Source organism: Osmerus mordax, chromosome 7 (assembly GCF_038355195.1).
Source record: "Osmerus mordax isolate fOsmMor3 chromosome 7, fOsmMor3.pri, whole genome shotgun sequence".
Classification (NCBI taxonomy): Eukaryota; Metazoa; Chordata; class Actinopteri; order Osmeriformes; family Osmeridae; genus Osmerus; species Osmerus mordax.
The window spans coordinates 2,464,003-2,484,535 of record NC_090056.1 but is presented as its reverse complement, the minus strand read 5'-3'; the positions used below and the strand labels follow the sequence as shown (position 1 = coordinate 2,484,535).

The window sequence follows — 20,533 nt, the reverse complement described above, 5'->3', positions numbered from 1 at the left end:
CGAATGATTTGGACGAGTCTATGCAACAGTCCTGATGCGCGGCCACGAGAAAATGAACGAATCACTCTTTGAGAGGACTCGTTACTCCCGAGTCCTTGTAAGGATTCGTTCACGAACGACACATCACTAACTGCTTCAAATTGAAAACGGAGACCATCTTTTGATTAAAGACAAGTTCCTTAACCTCTGTTGTCAATATCGCCAATAAAAAGTAAATACTCTTCAGTTACGAAGCATTTGTTTGTAGCTAGGTAATGAATGATAGTTATTAGACCGTATGTGACCTGGTTTCGCCGTTCTATTAGCGGCCATGATGACAGTAGCGTCACTAGAATGGCCATAACTAACAAAATATCAAATATCGAATCTGTCCGCTGTTCTACATTGCCCACATAATTACGTATATTTCATTCCAAGACTCTGCCGAAATCATAGATATCCTTTATGTGTCTGTGCGGTCAGAAATACAAATCCTTTGGCAGTTTCAAAAACATTCATGGTGCGTGTCTGTTTGGTTGCCACGGTGATGGCGCAGCTGTGATAGCTAACGAGCTAGGCAGAGAAAAACGAACATTTACCTAGCATCCACACCTCAAACAAGTTGACCTAGACTTGACAAAACTACACGTCCAATCAATAAAATTAGGATATTTTCCGGGACTCAAGACTCTGCCGAAACTAGAGATGTCAGAAATATGTCTCTACCGGCAGTTTCGAAATCGTCTTCCTTCTTGCTTTCTCTGACGGATTTTACCCAACTCTCCATTGAAGTTAGTGAGAGAATTTGATAGGCTGCTCTCGCTTCAAGGCTTATAGCCGTAAATGTGAGCTCTTTAATAGTTACATTGGCTGAAAGAGGACCCATTTTCCTACATTTTAAGGTATAACTTGTTTCTGTAAGTTAAACTATATGAAAGTTAGAGGAATTTGTTTGACAATTTAGTTGAATATCAGAAAAAGAGCAGGCAGCACTCTGCTTGCTGCTCCTTCATAAAAAATCAAGAAGGAGCAAACATTTTAATGTATTTCAAACTGTCATAATTCAATATTGGCTGAATATTTGAAAAAGCTGAATCACTTGGGAATAGCTGAATGTCTTGTGAACATTTTAAAGGTTGAATGGTGTCTCTAGCTGAAAGTATGCTGAAGTAGTTACGTTTGAAAGAGGACACTTTTTAATGATTTGAAAGGATTTACCATTACTTTTAATGGGAGAATAATTTGCACAAAAACCTTAATATCTTAAAAAGTATAAAAGTGAGAAATACCAAAGGACATAGCACACATCTCCTGAAGGAGCTGAACGTTTTGATACAAAAACTGTAGGAATCGGTGAAAGTATGCAGGACTGGTCAGGGCTCAACATTAACATTTTTTGGCACTGGCCCCACCGGGCCAGTGGGTTTGAAACTTACTGGCCCCAAGACCATTTTTACTGGCCCCCCCTCCAAAAGTTGTAGCCTAATTTATCATTGTTACAACAAAACCAAAGACTTATAAGTTGTGTTATTCTGTTAACATGTTTAACCATTTATTAAACATCCTGGATATAAAAAGAACAAAAATGAAATCACATTGAGTGATAAAAACTAAAAAGGTAATAGTCAGCAAAACAATTGACTTTTAACCTCAAACATGACGTGCTCTCTTCCCTGCTGACAGCCATCTCTCTGCACAACTGAAACCTCTGGTCCCTCAATGCTAATATATAAAAACTTCCATAGCATTTCATCAGTATGATACTAAGTACCCAAGTCGACACCATTCTTCTGCTGCAGTTCAATAGCCTGGGGGAACGAGGCGAACGGCTGGCCCGTCTTAATTACGTGATATGCCGTTGTTATAAATCGTGCAATAACACGATGGGCATCTACATTTAAATTCCTGACCAGCATAGTCAACGGCCTGGAAGATGGATTGTCAACCATCCGCTTAGCTGTCACGCAAACCAGGTGCTGTCTGCTACTGCTAGCATGGCTGGTCAGGTATTGTTTTCGAAAATTGTCGGTGCCTCTAAAATTTAAAAATATCCACTTTTGTCTGCTTTAGACAGGATCATACGACAAACGACACAGTGCACCTTCGTTCCATAAAAAAAGTTGCTTCCATTTCAGCTCGTAGCTCTACTTTGCTGCCATCTTCACTTTATTGTCTTGCGCCAGTCTCGCGCCAGTTGTTAAAAAATGTATAGAGATTAGAGAATTACAATTTGACAACCACTCGTCACTCCTTAACTCTTGATTTGCCAACTATGCGCCCCACGAGCTGCAAAGTTATTTATGCATTTAGCAGATAGCAAAACATATGAAGGATGTTAACTTTTACAATGCATTTTGATTTTTTCAATCAATAATTTGCAGTGGCCCGATCGGGCCAGTGAGTTGCTAGTTTAACTGTCCCGACGTTACTTTTTACTGGCCCCGGGCCATCGTTATTGTCGAGCCCTGCTAGTTAAAGGACAAAAAACGCGGAAGAACTAAGAAGTTGGAACAAATACCAGAGAAGTTACGGGTTAGTCTTGAGTTGAAACTAGTTATAGTTTGCCTGTGAGCCTGTGAGTATATATTATAATGAGCGGAATACACAATGGCTTGTGGAGAGCCCGTGGGGAGGGGAAGGGAGAGAGAGAGATAGGTTTCTTTAGAACAGGGGTGTCCAAAGTCCGGCCCGCTAGCCAATCGCGGCGCGCGGTCAGATTTCATACGGCCCGCAGCTTCGGTCTTATAATGTACCATCTATGGCCCGCCAGCACTGTTAAATGAAATAAATAATAAAACTTTCAAATGCAATTCCTCCTTCAACCGCTAGGGTATTGGACTTTTACTTTGGCATTGTTCAAATGTTCGTCTCGCGAGAACAAGGCAACAGTGTGATAGTTAGTACAGCTTTACTGTTTCACACACTTGTCCAACCTACTTTCAAACACACGTTGCCGCGACCGTTCTCCGATCATTTCTACCATGGCAAGTAAAAAGAGGAAAGTTGACACCGCTTTCAGGAGAAATGGGAATTACAATATTTCTTCACTGACACTCGAGGCAATTGTGTTTGCCTACTTTGTCAAGAGGCGGTTGCCTTGTTTAACCCTTGTGTTATCTTCGGGTCATTCTGACCCATCAGTGATTGTGACCCACCGTAGTATTGCAACAACTTTACCGCATACAAAAACAAAGTGAAGCATTTTCTTTTAACCGTTGGGCTGTCTCAGACCCCCCACATTGCGAAAGTTAAAAGAAAATTATTTGTATTTGTTTTTGTATTGGGTAAACACAACGATGGTTCGTTATGAACCTTTGGGTCATGTGACCCGAAGGCAGCACAAGGGTTAAGGAATTCAATGTAAAGAGACACTACCAGACAAAACATGCTAATGCATTTGACAAGCTAACGGCGAGTGACCGTTCTGAAAAAGTGACTGGCTTCACAACAGAGATTCTTCACGCGGGCCAATGATTCAAATGAAAACATTACCAAAGCAAGCTACGAAGTGGCCATGTTAATAGCTAAACATGGCAAACCTTTTACAGAGGGTACGTTTATCAAAGACTGTCATGACAATGGTGGAGAACATTTGCCCCGAGAAGAAGCAAGAATTTATGAACGTTTGCCTGGCTCGTAACACTGTGGCACGGAGAATTGAGGACATATCGTCAGATATTCATAGACAATTGGGGGACAGGGGAGTGACTTTTGATTATTTCTCATTAGCCTGCGATGAAAGCACAGATGCATCTGACACGGCACAGATACTGATTTTTTTAAGAGGAGTTGATGACGACATGAACGTAACAGAGGAGCTGCTTGACCTCCAAAGCCTCAAAGGCCAAACAAGAGGAACGGATTTATTCGCTGCTGTTTGTGCAGCTGTTGAGGATATGAAACTACCATGGAGTTAAGTTTGTGGGATTATTACCGATGGTGCGCCTGCCATGACTGGTGAACGAAGTGGATTGTCCACACTGATCTGCAATAGTCAGCGAAGAAGGAGGTAACGCTATAAAACCACTGTATAATTCACCAGCAGGCTCTCTGCGCAAAAATTCTCAAATTTGATCACGTTATGAAACCGGCGGTAAAGGCAATCAATTCCATTCGATCTAAAGCTCTATACCACCGCCAGTTTCAGCAGTTCTTGCTTGACATCCAGGCTGAATACGGGGGCCTTATATATCACAACGATGTGAGGTGGCTCAGTCGGGGGTCTGCATTACAGCGATTTTTCTCTCTCAGAGGGGAAATCGGACATTTTTTGGATGAAAAGGTGCAACCAATACAAGAACTGTCAGATCCTGTATGGCTGGCATATTTGGCTTTTTTGGTTGACATAACGAAGGATCTGAATGCACTGAATGTTAATCTTCAAGGACGAGACGCAGTGGTGAGCCAGCTTTATGCACACATCAAGGCCTTTTGAAGCAAGCTGCAACTTTTCCGAAGACACTTGTCACAATCAGAACCCTGCACTGCACATTTCCCAGCTTTGAAAGAGGTCATTGACAGTTTTCCACAGGACAACATCGGTGCGCAAATGGAGAGGTATGCAACAGACGTCACATCTCTTTCTGTGGAATTAAACAAACGCTTTCGGGATTTTGCAGCTATTGAAAAGGAGATGTTGCTTTTCTCTTCTCCCCTCTCCGTGGACCCTGATGATGCTCCGCCACCGCTGGAGCTCATTGAGCTGCAGTGTGACGACGAGTGGCGCGGCAGACACCAGCAGCTTTCTCTTGTTGACTTTTACCGGCAGCTGGATAATGGCAGGTTTCCAGAAATGCGAACACTTGCAAAGAAAATGCTGAGCTTATTCGGCTCCACATATTTGTGTGAGCAGACATTCTCTGTCATGAATTTAAACAAGAGCCGATTGACGTCAAAACTAAGTGACTCCCACTTACGCGACATTTTACGCATATCAACCAGTGCCGTCAAACCCGACCTGGCCTGTTTACTGAAATCCAGATCTCAGTATCACCCTTCTCATTAGTGTCAGCAAGTTATCTGTTTCTTGGTCAATCTGAAATTATGTGTGTTTTGAACAGTAACATCTGTCACTATTAACAGTGAAAATTCAAAAGCACTTGGACTTATGGCACTTATTTTATTAAACTCTTGAATAAGATTTGGCTATAACTTTTTATGTTATGTACCTGTGTGACACAAACTATTACTGTCTGAATGATCTTCTGAATTTTGCTCTCTTTTACATGTTTTAACAGACAACAGACAGCATTACTTATTACTCCTGTTTAAAATGAAGTTCATGAAAGTTAAAAGGTATTTCATGTAGTTTGTTCAATGTTATCTGACTCCAGATATGAATGAAAAGGCAGAATTGTGTTTTTACAGTTGTTCACGTGCCTGCCTGAGTGGCTTATATTTGGTTACATTGTCACAATTATCTTTATTTTTCAAATGGCAATGAAAATTGTGTATTATTTGAATGTAACTTTTATAGTTAAAAAATGACCGAAGGGACGATTGGCCCCCAGGCATCTTCACATTATCAAAACGGGCCCTCTTTGAAAAAAGGTTTGGACACCCCTGCTTCAGAACAATGGTGGACAGTCTATGGTAACTAATCCTAGCGAAAGTTAGGTTAAATTATTTGTAAACTAAATCAAACGGACAAATTAAATCACAACATGTCAATGTCACAAGTAAGAAATGTAGCAAAATCGCAGTTACTGTTGTCAGTTTGAAGAAGTCAAAGTTCCGTTATCGTCGTCAAACGAATAGAGCAAAGGAATCTTTCATCAAAGTTCCTGGTGGTCCAGTGAGTTGCTGATTGTTAAGGATCGGTCAGACGTGTCGCAAACCCTTCTGGTGAATCCTTACCAAAAAGCAAGATTTGCTTGTGCGTCAGGGTTTTATAATCCAAGCGAAAGGGGGGTATCCTTTTGAAGGTGAACTCTGATCGGTCAGTTATTTCCACTGGGCGTCGTCCTGAGATTAGCATATAGGTGTGAAATGGCTGGTAACTCTAAACAGCAAATGTTTACTCCTCGACAGGTCTGCAAACACCTTTGTAAACCGAGATTTGTTGAAACGTTTGTTAACCGAGACAAATCGAGACGACAAAGCGTTTGCTGACCTGTCGAGGAGTAAACATTTGGTTTCTTATATACTACAACAATACGTGGGAAGATCACAAATCAAGGTCGAATCTGGAGCAGACCAATCAGCTGCACTTGCACTGTTGACGTCACTACATCTCCAAGGCAACATATCAACAACATCAATTCGTCGTCTGTCTGCTTCAGATACTTCTTTAAAACGGGAAGCGATTGCGGGGCGTTTGCGGACCTGTGCAAAAACCATATTTGGTTGTTTTAGTTTTTTTTAGGCAATTTAGGCTACTTTGTTGCCGAGCAGATGCCACGTTGTTAAGGTCAATGGCTACATCTCCAAGGCAACCGCTTGTTGCTAGGTCCGTAAAAACGTTTATTTACCTCTGCGAACTTTCAGGAGGTATATAAACGAGGTATATATTTCTTAACTTTTGAGAACGTCTTCTGGACCAATAGGAACAGCGTATTGGTCCAATTATTACACTAGTATATAAGAAATTCAGTTATTTAAAATGTTCATGGATTGCTTATATTTATACAAAATATACATTCATAAATGGTTTTGTTAGTATGGTACAATTATTTGGATCTAAAATTGACTAACGTAACTCTTCCTGAAGGGAAGTTATAATCAGACATCAATTAAAACAACATTTTAAATAAGAAAAGCACACATTATAACACATCAACTAGTCCTTGGGGAATGTTCTTATAAATCAAAGAAAAGTTAGTTGTCAGACTCCATTGTCTCCATACATGGTCAAATGTTTGTTTTACCATATTAAACAAACAATATTTGTAATTTGTAGTACATTGTAAGAGATAAGAAATAATAACCAATCAGGCATTTTTTATTATATCTGCATTCGGTAACAACAGGACTGGTGACACGAGGCTTATTATTAGTAATTGCTCATTTTATAGCAGCTGAATCTGGAATGTCCAGCAGCTACACTGAGTCAGATTCGGAAAATGTTTGTACATTTATGTTTGTCTAGTTGTCAATCACCCTTCTTAAGTATGTATTTCTTTCAGATTATCTCTTAAAACAGTGAGGTAAAACATCACACAAAATGATGAAAAACATTGGGACATTTATAGAAGAAAAAAAAAAGTTTGACATTTAGATTAGTCTATTTTCAGAAGTGTTCAGTCGAGTCTTGGTCGACCAAAGACAATCTTAATCAGGGACAGTCCTAATGAGGAGATTATTGATTAGATTTATTTTTTACAGAGTACAGTATAAATACAACAAATATAACAATACACAAATCAAGTAATATCAGCTCCTGGAAAATGTTCTATTCGTAGATGGCGACAGCATAAGGGAAACTTTTTTCTTTGTAAATCAATGCCTGACAAAACAACGGGAGAAGAAATATATTGTGTGACAACAGAGTATCTTGAACAGGGGGCGTTGAATTGGAAGGACTGTCACAGTTTATGTACTGATGGGGCCGCTTCCATGATGGCAAGTACGAAGAGCTTCATTAGTAGTCAGAGCGCAAAACCTACATGTGAAAGCCACTCACTGCTTTTTACATAGGGAGGCACTGCTAGCAAAGACGCTTTCGAAGGAACTCTGATGTACTGGACAGAGCAGTAGATAATTACTTGTTTATAGTTAATTTCATCAAGGCACGACCACTTAAGAGCCGTCAATTTTCGATTTTATGCGAGCAAATGGGAGCGGAACATCAGAGCTTGTTATTACATACGGCCGTTCGATGGCTATCACGCGGCAAGGTTTTGGCACGACTCTGGGGTAAGAGTTAAAAACGTTACTCAGTCATGAGAATTCATGATATGCAGAGTGAAGTCTTTTTCATTTTTTGGGGGGCGGCACAACATTTTATAACTTTTCTAAGGGTGCCATGACTGGAAAAAGGTTGGGAAACACTTTACTTGCCTACTCTCTATTTACTAACAAAACTATAACAGAAATAACTCTTTTTCTTTCTTTTCAGTAAATGTAATTCTCTATCTTTCTTCTTGTCTCTTGTTCAGTTCAGTTTTTGGTAGCCTCTTTCTCTCCGCGCGAGAGAGTGCGAGACCCTTACTTTCCCGCCTGCAATCCGAAATATGCAAATGTACCCACTGCAATATTATCACAATTGAATCATCACAACACAAAAACATAAAATAAAATATGTAGCCTACATAGTGCCACAGTATTAACCTGGGACTGAATTACACTGCCATAATTTTTCCCATTCAACAAATTAACAAAAGCTTTTGTATGTCACTTTTGTGAAGATAACACGTTCATAAATATTTTTTCTTTTAAATTGAATTAATTTGTGCCCTGTAACCCTGGGTTATATAATACTTATTTGTATCACTGTGCGTTTTAGTTTAATATTAGAGTTAGTTTCATAAATTACATGTAGTGGTAGTTAATGTAACTTAAATGTAAGTAAACAAGTATTCATCAGTCAAGTTCTTAACTCTGACCAGATGCATCCAACTGACATGGATTTGCTTCTTGTTTTTTGTCCAGCTAAACAACTTCTCCCTGACCTGGTCACCCTCCTATCCTCTGGCAGCAAGAATATGGGCAACAATGATGACCTAATGGCCACCACGTCTCATACCGCCCGCAGTCTGCTATTAGCAGACCCTGAGATCGGCAAGAAAGTTGTTACTACAGACCTGGTGACGTCACTCTGTGACCTCAGTGAAAACGGGTAAGACATCCATCAAAAAGTCCTCAGCAATTGTATACATTTACATGTAGTCATTTAGCAGACTTATCAAGAGCGACTTACAGTAAGTACAGGGACATTCCCCCCAGGCAAGTAGGGTAAGTGCCTTTTCCAAGAACACAACCATCAATTCTCATGGCAAGAATCGAACCGGCAACCGTCTGATTAATAGCCAGATCCCCTAACCGCTCAGCCATCTGACCCTGTATACAACTCATGTAACACATAAAAAACAGGTTCCCCCTCTGCCAGATGATCTTTCAGTACATTATCACATATATATTTAGTCTGTTCTCTCCTCTGTCTCTTTCTCTATCTGCGTCTCTCATTCTCTGTCTCTCTCAGGTCTTTTCCCAAGGCTAGCAAAGCAGCCTCCCTCTTGTTATACAGCCTCTGGAATGAAAAGACTATGCAAGGGCTGCTGAAAAAGGTACACATGCAGGGGTGTTTTCTTTCCATTGCATTCATTAATCCTTATTCTCAGCTCCCTGCCTCACCTGGCCTCCAAGCACAAAGGAAGGAAAGGAATCCTGGAATACAGGTTCTCAATGAAACCGAAACAAAGGCGATAGATGAGAAGGGATTTTCAATACGATGTAGAGAGTTCTATAATCAATCAGATGAGACAGACTGACAAAACATGCAAAGCACAGTGGTACCAAATAGTTTATCAATATTTTGTATATTTAGGTTAAACATACTGTATGTATGATACGCCACCAAAAGAGAAAAGATTTAGGAAACATAAAGGACATTTAAATTAACAAGGTATAATTGTGTGGTTTGTGTGTGTTACAGCTTGGAATGAACAAGTCTGTGTTTGTCAATGACACAACTACTGCGGTCCACAAGTCAGTGCAGGTCGTAGACTGAGGAAGTGACTGAGGTAAGTGTTCACATAAATCTTTGAACTGTCATAGAATGAAACCGAAATAAACAATAAATAAATGAACAAATAAGTTCCAAATCATAGATTAAAACAAACAGTACATTGAACAAAAACGTTTCAGTAGTATAATAGTTTTTGGTTCATGTTGGAATTGTTTCATATGAGATAAAAGGTGTTTGAGAGGTTGTCTCATTTGTGAGCACTAAAACAAGCTGGTCTATGGGATCCTCCTATTTGGATTTCTTGTTCTCATCAGTGCTTTATATTTATGAAATTGATGGTCAGCCTGTTGAAAGCATACAGCTTTTTTTCTGTATTTCAATGCATACATTGGGAACAGACACCTTTGCCCTGCTGGTGTCATTCACCATGTTTCAATCTTAGTATGTATTTCAACAATTTTATTCGAAATTTCTCCATGCGACTTACTCCATTTGATTAAATGTTTCTGCAGGTGTTTAAATAAATTCTGATACTTTAATGTTAATGGCATAGAAAACCCTTCTAGCCTTTTCTGTTAATTCCTATGAAGATTATAGGTGGTGGATGTTAATTTGTGATCTTTCTTTGGTAACACAAAAACTACTCACTCCTTACACCCCTCACCTATACTGTGCCTTCTTGCAGTTTATAATAACCTATACCGCTAATACTTCAAATTCATTTGATTACATAGCAGTTCCTACAATGTTTTACCACAGGCATCTGTGTAGCTACATGGTAGTCAACTTAAGTGTTGTAATATGTATTGTGCATAACTAGAATTCATTTTTCAGTAAACTGGTGTCTGCCTTCCTGGCACTGGGAAATGTTTTTTGTAACATAATATCTTTCTCACACATACTTTCTGTGTGCATATGTGCTTGTTTCTGCATGCCTGTTTGTGTCTGTGTGCATGTGTGTTTGTGACTGCATGTGACTAGCAGATTAGTCCCTGCAAGCTGGGACACTGCTGTGGACACCTTTTCTGAGACAAGATGATACCGGAGAAGCTTTTACAGAATAATAAAGTGGTTCTTCAGTTAATGTCACAGGAAAATATACTTAAATAGGCTATGTGTTCAGTTAATAACTTACTTTACTCAAAAGTAAGTACTTACTTTTTGTATCAAACAACTTAACACAGCTTAACAGTTTAAGGTGATCATATTTGTATTTGTTAAAAAAATTGACCTTAAGGCTGTGTTTGTGTATGTCTGTGTGGAGCTTGCTAGTGTGTGAGGGATGGGAGGCATGTGTGTGGATTCACAGTCAAATTTTCAGTGTTAAGATAACCGATGAGGAATGTAATCCCGGAGGGGGAGTTTGTTGGTTGGCTGGAGATACTCTAAAACTCCAAATTTTGTTTAGAGTGCGTTTGGGTTTATATACTTATTGAAACAGTGGAATTGTGCGTTTGAAGTCAAATTTCACTTGCACATGATGACAGTTGATATAACCTGCAATAATTTAAAAGTATGTTTTGCTTTGATGTTCCACACTGCGTTGCAACATGTTTTGTTGTTACAAAATTGATTTAACACAAATGTTCACAATTCACAAATGATCTAAAATAGAATCCTGTTTCATAACAGGATTACTATGTTAAAGAATATGTTAATGTCTTCTGAAAGGCAAGAGCCTGCTCTCTATTTAAACATAAAATAAAAAAAGATTACAAAATGATGAACCCCCACAGTCATTGTTCACATTTATCCACTGCTATTAGTGATTTTGATGCAGCTCTTTGTTATTAAGCTTTATGGAACATTTTGACATTTGTAGTCTGCCTAATGTCAACTTTACCAATGCCACTACTAGGACCACATACCACAGGTACGCAAAACATGGACGGAATCGCGGGGTAATAAATAAATCTGCAGAAAACCATGAACATTTTATATTTTTATTGCATCGGTCTGAGATAAGTATGAATAATAGGAATAAGATATTTATGTATTGTATCACTTTAATTAATTTATATGTTTTTGGTGATGAAGTGTGAATCATGATGATTATCCGAAAGTTCAAATGCCTCCATATTGGAGGTCTTCAATGGCCAAAACTAAATATATAAAACTAATATAACAAAATGTATATAATTTATGCTTAAATTAATGAATATCAAATGATATAAGAAAATAAATTAATAATTATATAATTGACACCAAAAATAAGTCACGAAGTAAATGAGACGTTAAATGTATTTATAAAAACCAATCAGAAGCTTTAACCAGCCTCCTGACTTTTGATGGATGAGATGACATATTAAATTTGCTGCAGCAAGTTACACTATGGATAAATGAAAGTATATAAATAACAATAATTGTTTGGGTAAACAAATGAATAATATACAAATGCGTGTATAATATATAAATACACAAATAGATAATTACACAAATTTAACATTTATACATTTAATGTTTCGTTTAATTTGTGATTTATTTATGAAAAGTTAGCATAAATTATCTAATAATTTTTATTTAAGCCTTTTATTATAAAATTATGTATTTCTTCTTTAATTAGTCGTTTTTTTATTTTTAGGTGAGGCTTGTGGTGTTCAAAGTGCCCAAAATCAATCTGAAAAACTCAACAGCAATGTCTCTTTCCAGATATAATTAACATGGTTACTGAAGGTAATACAAACTTTGTTGAGCAGTTTCATGTAGGAACTATTTTCTTTCTGCCAAATTTCCTACATGAAACTGCTCAAATAAAGTGCACCCAAAAAATAGACGGATAAATAGCACTGCAGGTAAGAGGAAAAATATGTATTTTAAATCTTTGGGTGAACTGTCCCTTTAAGGTGCTGGTGGTGCTTGTGAATAATAAGCAGGCTTCTTTCTTGATGTCTATCTATGGAATCCTTGCGTGTGCAACCTGGGTATGGATGTGACACTGTACCTTTAAAGATGTCAAATTATGTCACCACATTCAAACTCACTTGCATTGTTGTGCTGCCTATTTTATCAACTTTGCCAAAGCCTTTGATGCAGTTGACCATTACTTGATATAGGCTGAGCCTGTGAAATTTGGAAAGGGTTAATAACTATACCTCTCTCAAACACCAGTATAGTCAGACCACACTGTCCAAGATCCTAGGCTCTATCCTAGACCATTGTACATTTTTCAGTCAGTAGGAATCTCATGTCACCTCTAGACCTGGTAAGCTTTATTGCAGTAGCTTCAACTGATGTTCCTCAATATTCCTGTTACATGCGTGATCTCAAAGTCCAAAAGAACAACAATTTGAAGAAAAATTGTCTCATTCAAATTGAGACTCAAACAATCCTCTCAATTGAAATAATCGTCTGAGAGGATTATTTGAGCATTCTTTTCCTACCAGTTTTAAGTCTCGACTTAATAAATAAACATAAATAATCCTCCATTTTTCTTTAATGAAATACAGGTCTTTCACAAACATGGCCAAAGCCATCCTTAGACAGTTGCCAGTTCTGGTAGTTCAGTCAAGACACTCACATGATTGATTTCACCATTTATTCATATACATGAAAAATGGTTTAACATTGGAGGAATGTTAATGGAATGGACTTCCTTCACTGCAGCATGGATGACATGAGGCAGGGAGCAACAAGTTAAATCCCCCAAAACACCAACACTCCGCCAGTCTATACTATGTGTAGAGTGGAGCGTCGCTCCTCCTGAGCCACAGGAGGACCACATGACATCCCATTATTTACAAATTACGAAAAACAAGGCGTTTTCTGGATGCCCAGGTCATGCTATCATTAACGACTAAGGCTATGTGTGTACGAAGCCACCCAGCCACAGGATACATGCGGACCACATTGGTCACCGGAGGTCTCAGACCTGCTCAGCCTGAGCGCTATGCCTGCTCAGCCTGAGCGCTATGCCTGCTCAGCCTGAGCGCTATGCCTGCTCAGCCTGAGCGCTATGCCTGCTCAGCCTGAGCGCTATGCCTGCTCAGCCTGAGCGCTATGCCTGCTCAGCCTGAGCGCTATGCCTGCTCAGCCTGAGCGCTATGCCTGCTCAGCCTGAGCGCTATGCCTGCTCAGCCTGAGCGCTATGCCTAGAGTAGATAGTCGCTGAGCGTTATCCAATGCAAGCCTCTATTGTGCAAACATTGCCCGACACAGTCACAGTCTCTGTTTTCAAGCGCTCATGAGTTATGCGCTTCCACGACGTCCAGCGCAGATACCTGAAGCAGCCGCCCCGATCCAGAAGGAATGCACAGTATACAACTCCAGGGACAGGCCACTGCGCTCGCACAGAACTCAGTGGCGTTGCGTGAGCCATGATTCTGTCGCTGCCTTGCTGCGTCACTGGTAAACAGGGGCTCATCAGGTGTAGCCCGGGGGCGGTACAGCAGGTACCGGTGCATGAAGGATAGGGGACAAAGGTAGTTCGTTTGGACCATCACAATGGGGTGCCTTTACACGTCACATCAGTTTTGAAGTGGCCCTACTCCGTATAATAGTGAACATCCCACTTCCCATTATGAAATTGGATATGCATGGTGATATCGCAAGACGGATAGAAACTAGCGCATATAGACATATTCATCGTACCGCAGAAACCCGTGAGAAACACTATCGAGCAGGGTGTCGACTTAGCACGAAGCACCCCTGTCTCGGAGCAGACACTACAGTAGTTGTGCAGTAAAAAGAGAGTGATAGGGTTCAGGATTCGCACACTGAACGTACGACTGGACACCTGCCACCAATGCTTTGATGGACAACGGTTGCAGCTTGCGGGACTCGAAACGATGCACCATGAAAGCGTACAGCAGACCCATTTACAGGCAAAAGGGCTCACAGAGAACGCACCACAGTATGCCTAAGAATATTGAAGCCAGGCAGTCATAGGATTTTAATGTGGAAGTGCACACCCCCAACCTTATGTAGTGACAGGCGGATAAAGGCAATGTGCTGCTGCAGAATCGGAATCAGCTTTATTCGTCATGGAAGTTCACGCAAACAGGGAATTTTAATGTGGCAAGAAGGTGCATACAATAACCATCTATGGATCTTAAGATGAAAAACGTAGAGCAGCACTGCGGACCACCCGGGCCTAATATAGCACGGAAATGCAACAGGAGGAGAACACGGAAAAACACTTAAATTCGTTCAGTGCAGATCGCTCTTCAACAAATCCAACTCAGCGCTCCCGACAGCGTGTCGGAGATTCGCGGACTGCTGGCAGCCGAATATCAACCGAAAATAAACTGTTACCACGCCAGCGCACACTGAACAGACTTTCACAAGGGGTTGACGGTCTTCACTTGCCCTTTTGACGAAGGCAGAGATCAGGGAAGCGTCCCCCGCAGGCTAACTGCAGCATGCAGATACCTATTGCAGTCAGCATAGCGACAAACATTTACGTTGTAATCAATACACAGCATTGGGCCAACAGCGGACGACTGGCTGGGACCGTCCTCCGCCCGCCCTTGATACGGCCTGCGTAGTGGCTCAATGTTTTACAGCTGACACATATGCCAATATGCAGTTCTTTGACCTTGGTTTTTACAGAGAACCAGGGATTCGCAGCGAAGAAGGAGGGCGGCCCGGTGCCCGGTAAACACTCTGCTCAATCGAGGTCCCTGCAGACCAGTCTAGCCGCGCATTTATTCCTGGAGGTACAGGCATGTATTCCGTCCTTCGCAGACAGGCATTGTGGTACACTACTACTCTCAGAACACAGTTCCGCCATAATGTAGTAGGTTATTGGAGTTCTGTTAGGATTCCCTGATTAGTAAGCCTGGCAATATGATTGTTCATGCCTGTTGTTACATCAATTCGCATTCAGTAATCGTAGACGCTGGCTTCATGCAGACCGTCTCACAAGCTTCTCGGTTCATCATTATCGTTACTCATCTGACGCATAATTATATCTGGAATATGTGTTCAACATTGTCAGTACACATTTGGTATATCTTAAAGGTGTAAACCAAGCCCTGGTATTCTTCTCCGCCTTTGAGAATGAAGCTCAATGCTCCGATTGAAAATGTTCCTCTTATGTCGTCTTAAGACAACATGTGTGCAAACGATCGAAGGTAGACCAGATACAGTATTAGGGGACCGCTAAAGCCTGTATAAAGCATCCAAAACAGCATGTCATGGGACCTGTAAGTATGGATTTGTCTCTTTAAAGTAAGAGACATAACACATGAAATAGCAACAGGATTGCATCATAGATTCGTTCCTTCATAGGACACATCCCCGCTAGCGATGTTCATGAATTATCATTTAATCGATTCTTGCCGTTTCAGAATGTATCCGGTTAAGTGTAAGCCATTAACTGATAACGTTTGCCGTCTACAATGTTAGGCTACTTAAAATGTTACTACGACGATGTGCTCCAGTGTTCCGCCATATTCATCATTACCGCTGCTTCAGAATTGAATGAAACGTCATCCGATGCGAACGAGTAGATTACATTTACATTTACATTTACATTTATTCATTTAGCAGACGCTTTTATCCAAAGCGACTTCCAAGAGAGAGCTTTACAAAGTGCATAGGTCACTGATCATAACAACAAGATAGCCAAAAAACATCGCGAGTAGCCAAAACATGAAGCACACATTGTGAACAACCAAAGTAAGTGCCAAAGGGAAGAACCATAAGAGCATGTAGTTAAACAAGTCACAACCAAACAACATGAACAGCTATAAGTGCAAGTGTACCTGTGGGAAAAAGCAAGCAACAGTAATAAAACAATATATCACAGCGAGAACCAAAAATTTAAATCAGTTACCACTAACCACAAGAGCAACAAGTCTCTAAGCAAGAGTCATTGTGATCCTTGAGGAAACTAACATCGGGTCAAGCGAACCGTTCCTAAGTACCGTTGTACTCCCGGAACAAGTGCGTCTTGAGCCTTTTCTTGAAGGTGGAGAGACAGTCAGTGTCTCTGATGGAGGTGGGGAGTTGATTCCACCACTGGGGGGCCAGACAGGAGAAGAGCTTGTGTTGGGACCGGGCGGTCTTGAGCGGTGGGACCACCAGGCGGTTGTCTGAAGAAGACCGTAGGTGGCGGGTGGGGGTGTAAGGCTGCAGGAGAGACTTGATGTAGACGGGTGCAGTCCCGTTCACTGCTCGGAAGGTCAATACCAGGGTCTTGAATCTGATACGGGCCATGATAGGTAGCCAGTGGAGAGAGATGAGGAGCGGGGTAACATGGGAGCGTCTGGGTAGATTGTAGACCAGGCGGGCCGCCGCGTTCTGAATCCTCTGAAGAGGGCGGGTTGCACATGCTGGGAGACCAGCGAGCAGAGAGTTGCAATAGTCCAACTTGGAGAGGACGAGTGCTTGGACTAGCAGCTGGGTGGAGTGCTCAGACAGGTATCTCCTGATCTTCCGGATGTTGTAGAGGGTGAATCTACACGACCGGGAGACCGCAGCAATGTGGGCCGTGAGGGAGAGCTCGTCGTCCATGGTAACCCCAAGGTTCCTGGCAGAGGATGAAGGGGTCACCGTCGCAGATCCCAGGGTGATTGAGAGATCGTGGGAGATGGAGGGTTTAGCCGGGATGATGAGAAGTTCTGTTTTGGCGAGGTTCAGCTGGAGGTGGTGCTCGGTCATCCAGGCGGAGATGTCTGTGAGGCAGGCCTCAATCCTAGCTGAGATCCCCGGATCGGTCGGGGGGAACGACAGGTACAGCTGCGTGTCGTCAGCGTAGCAGTGGTAGGAGAAGCCATGGGAGGTGATGATTGGTCCAAGTGAGGTGGTGTACAGAGAGAAGAGGAGGGGTCCAAGGACGGAGCCCTGTGGGACACCAGTGGAGAGCTGGCGAGGGCCCGACAGTTTGCCTCCCCAGGAAACCTGGTAGGATCTTCCCGACAGGTAGGATGAGATACACTGGAGTGCAGTGCCAGTGATGCCCATCTCAGAAAGTCTGGCGAGCAGGATCTGGTGGTTAACCGTATCAAACGCTGCAGAAAGGTCCAGCAGAATGATAACGGATGATCTGGAAGCCGCTCTGGCAGACTGGAGGGCAGTGGTGACTGAAAGGAGGGCAGTCTCTGTGGAGTGGCCAGTCTTGAAGCCCGATTGGTTGGGGTCAAGCAGGTTGTTCTGAGAGAGAAAGTTAGACAGTTGGTTAGATACAGCACGTTCAATTGTTTTTGAAAGGAAGGGTAACAGTGATACCGGTCTGTAGTTCTGGAGAACGGCAGGGTTAAGGGAGGGTTTTTTGAGTAGAGGGGTAACTCTAGCCTGTTTGAAGGCAGAGGGGAAGGTGCCAGAGGTGAGAGAGGAGTTTAGGACATGGAGAAGAAAAGTTATGATGGAGGGGGAGATGGTTTGAAAGAGAGGGGAGGGTATAGGATCAAGGGGACAGGAGGTGGGGCGATGAGAGAGAATGAGGTCAGAGATCTCTGCCTCAGACAGGGGAGAAAAAGAGTTTAGACATTTAGTTGGGTCAGTCATGGAGGGTGAGAGGGTAGGAAAGGTGGGTTTAGGGAACCGACTGCTAATGTCGGCGACTTTTTTCTCAAAGAAGGAGGAGAAGTCGTCTGCTGTCAGGGTGGAGGGAGGGGGTGGGGGAGGTGGGTTAAGAAGGGTGGAGAAGGTAGAGAAAAGTTTGTGGGGGTTTGAAGCAGAGTTAATTTTGTTCAGAAAGTAGAGGGTTTTAGCACCAGTTATGTGAGAAGAGAAGGATTTGAGGAGCTATGAATATGTTGTAGGTGGATTAGAATACAAATAGGGTGATACTTATCAGAAGAGGTGATCCACCACGTCGGCCATCCTCGGTGGAATCCCGCAGGTAGACTCCCTGTCTTTGTTCGACCGAGTCTTCGTGCACCGAGGCTGCCAGACGAGGCTGCCTCTGCAGTGCTACTCGCCTAAATATGCTAAAGGCGCAGCTGACAATGGCCCTAATTATGTAAACAAAGCCAGGGTCTCACTCGGCGGCAAGTACCCTGAAACTCGATCTCTAGCTAGCTACCTATTGACCAATTTAGCTGCTATACCCTTACCCTCTGTCAAAGAGGCAAATAATTAGCAAAACACAAATGAATGAAACAAACTCTGGTTACTTACAGTCAGATGGCAGTCACGAAGTACACTCAGTAAGACACTATTAGCTCTGAATCTGATTACAGAAGTCAGGGCTGATTTAACCAAATTCTACAATGGCCCTAATTATGTAAACAAAGCCAGGGTCTCACTCGGCGGCAAGTACCCTGAAACTCGATCTCTAGCTAGCTACCTATTGACCAATTTAGCTGCTATACCCTTACCCTCTGTCAAAGAGGTAAATAATTAGCAAAACACAAATGAATGAAACAAACTCTGGTTACTTACAGTCAGATGGCAGTCACGAAGTACACTCAGTAAGACACTATTAGCTCTCGATTACGATTAGATTAGGTCTGCTCCACGATTCTAACAACGGTCTCCGTTCTCTCTCCATTGGAGACCATGAGCAACTGAAATCGTGAAAAGACTTCAATCACTAGCGAAGTCATGACAACCAATTAAACAGAGCAAATACAGCAAGTACTTCTGTTCGGCTCAGTCAAGCAGTGACAAACAGGGCAGCTTAGTATAAGAAACAGTTACACTACTAGCTCAAGTAGGCACCTAGCGAACTCTGGCTGCTTCTTCAAATGCGTGCTCGTGCAGCAATGCATCTCGTAATGCTTGATTATTGTTGACTACTATTAGACTGAGAAGGCGTGCACGTTTGCATTTGTCCTTGCACGATATGTCCAACCATACACCCCGCAATCGATCAGACGCCTGACCAACAGGTCAGTGCACCGAAAAACCCGAACGTGATTCACTTCCGTACCTGCAAATTTCGCTCCTCAGATGATAGATATGCCGCGCGTGCTCGTGGTTGCCTCCCGGACGCGAGCCCCCTTTTTTTGGACAGCACAACAGCAGCATGGGAAACGGAGCCGCCCTTCGCCGGAGCCTTCCCCGGGGAGCATGCAGGGGAACAGTTTTTCACCGACCCATCGGTGCAGGCTCCTCGGACGGAGAACCAACAGGAAGCAGCTCGAAACCTTCTTCCAGATCCCCAAAACACGCACACGCCATCCGGGTCCGAAGAGACAGAAAGGGAAACGCGAACGACAGATAGGCCAACACAACACATAGAACGTGAAGCGACCAGCAATGAACACAAAGGCAATCGAGGATGCGTGTGCGTGCATGTGTGCGACTTTATAGCACCGCCTATCGAGGTAAGCCTATGGGCTAAGAACACGCCGATGGGTGATATGACGCGCGCTGCCCGAGTGCCATGCCTGAACTTGCTTCGCTCATATGGCTCCATGTTTCACTGTGTGTGCAATGAGGCCGACCCACGAGTTGTAGAGTACAAACCCGAGAAGTGGTCTCCACAGCACTTTTTTCCCCACTAATGCCCTTGTAAATAACAAACAAACTCAAGTGACAAATTCATGCTGTGAGTGCGAATGGCTTATAATTGGAACCCGGAATGAGAAACTGTGAAACATATAAAAACGTAGTAATGGCTATTTAATAGATTTAAAGAAAACAAGCCTTTATGCAATGTTCTGGTTCCTTAAATCCTTTCTGAAATAACCATCTTTTATGTATACAAAAAAACGAATAAGGTTTGGACAACATCCAGACAGTGGAACACTTCACACAAAGTATTTCCTTGTGTGAGTAACTGGGTGAGTCACACTCCTCAGATGTCTTCTGTCAACATATTTTCTTGTCTCCCTTCTCTCGTTTTCTCTCCCTCATTTTTATTATCTGTGTGTATATGGAAGGGGCACGTATTTCAGTCATTGTGGGAGTTTGGGGTGTTTTTGTATGTTTGGGTGGAGGCTGGGGTGTTTCCTTCTGTGAATCTTAGCATGTTCATGCCTGTCTGTCAGTATTAAGGTGTACACACCCACACCCACACAGACCATGCTAAAGGCTTTT

The 20,533-nt window shown here is 42.2% G+C and overlaps 1 protein-coding gene across 4 annotated transcripts in view; it reads left to right on the top strand.

The window, feature by feature from the left end:
- The window catches only part of LOC136946502 (plakophilin-1), a 40,786-nt gene that overhangs the window by 14,164 nt on the left and 6,089 nt on the right, over positions 1–20,533 (top strand). The window contains exons 12-15 of one of the 4 annotated variants that reach the window (XM_067240854.1): positions 8,569–8,755; positions 9,119–9,203; positions 9,572–9,647; positions 10,586–11,545. In XM_067240854.1, the coding sequence (XP_067096955.1) occupies positions 8,569–8,755; positions 9,119–9,203; positions 9,572–9,646 (347 nt within the window). In that variant the 3' untranslated portion in view covers position 9,647; positions 10,586–11,545. Of the gene's footprint in view, positions 1–8,568; positions 8,756–9,118; positions 9,204–9,571; positions 9,660–10,585; positions 11,546–20,533 lie in introns of those variants that run through there. The other 3 variants (XM_067240856.1, XM_067240853.1, XM_067240855.1) reach the window with 3 other exon arrangements.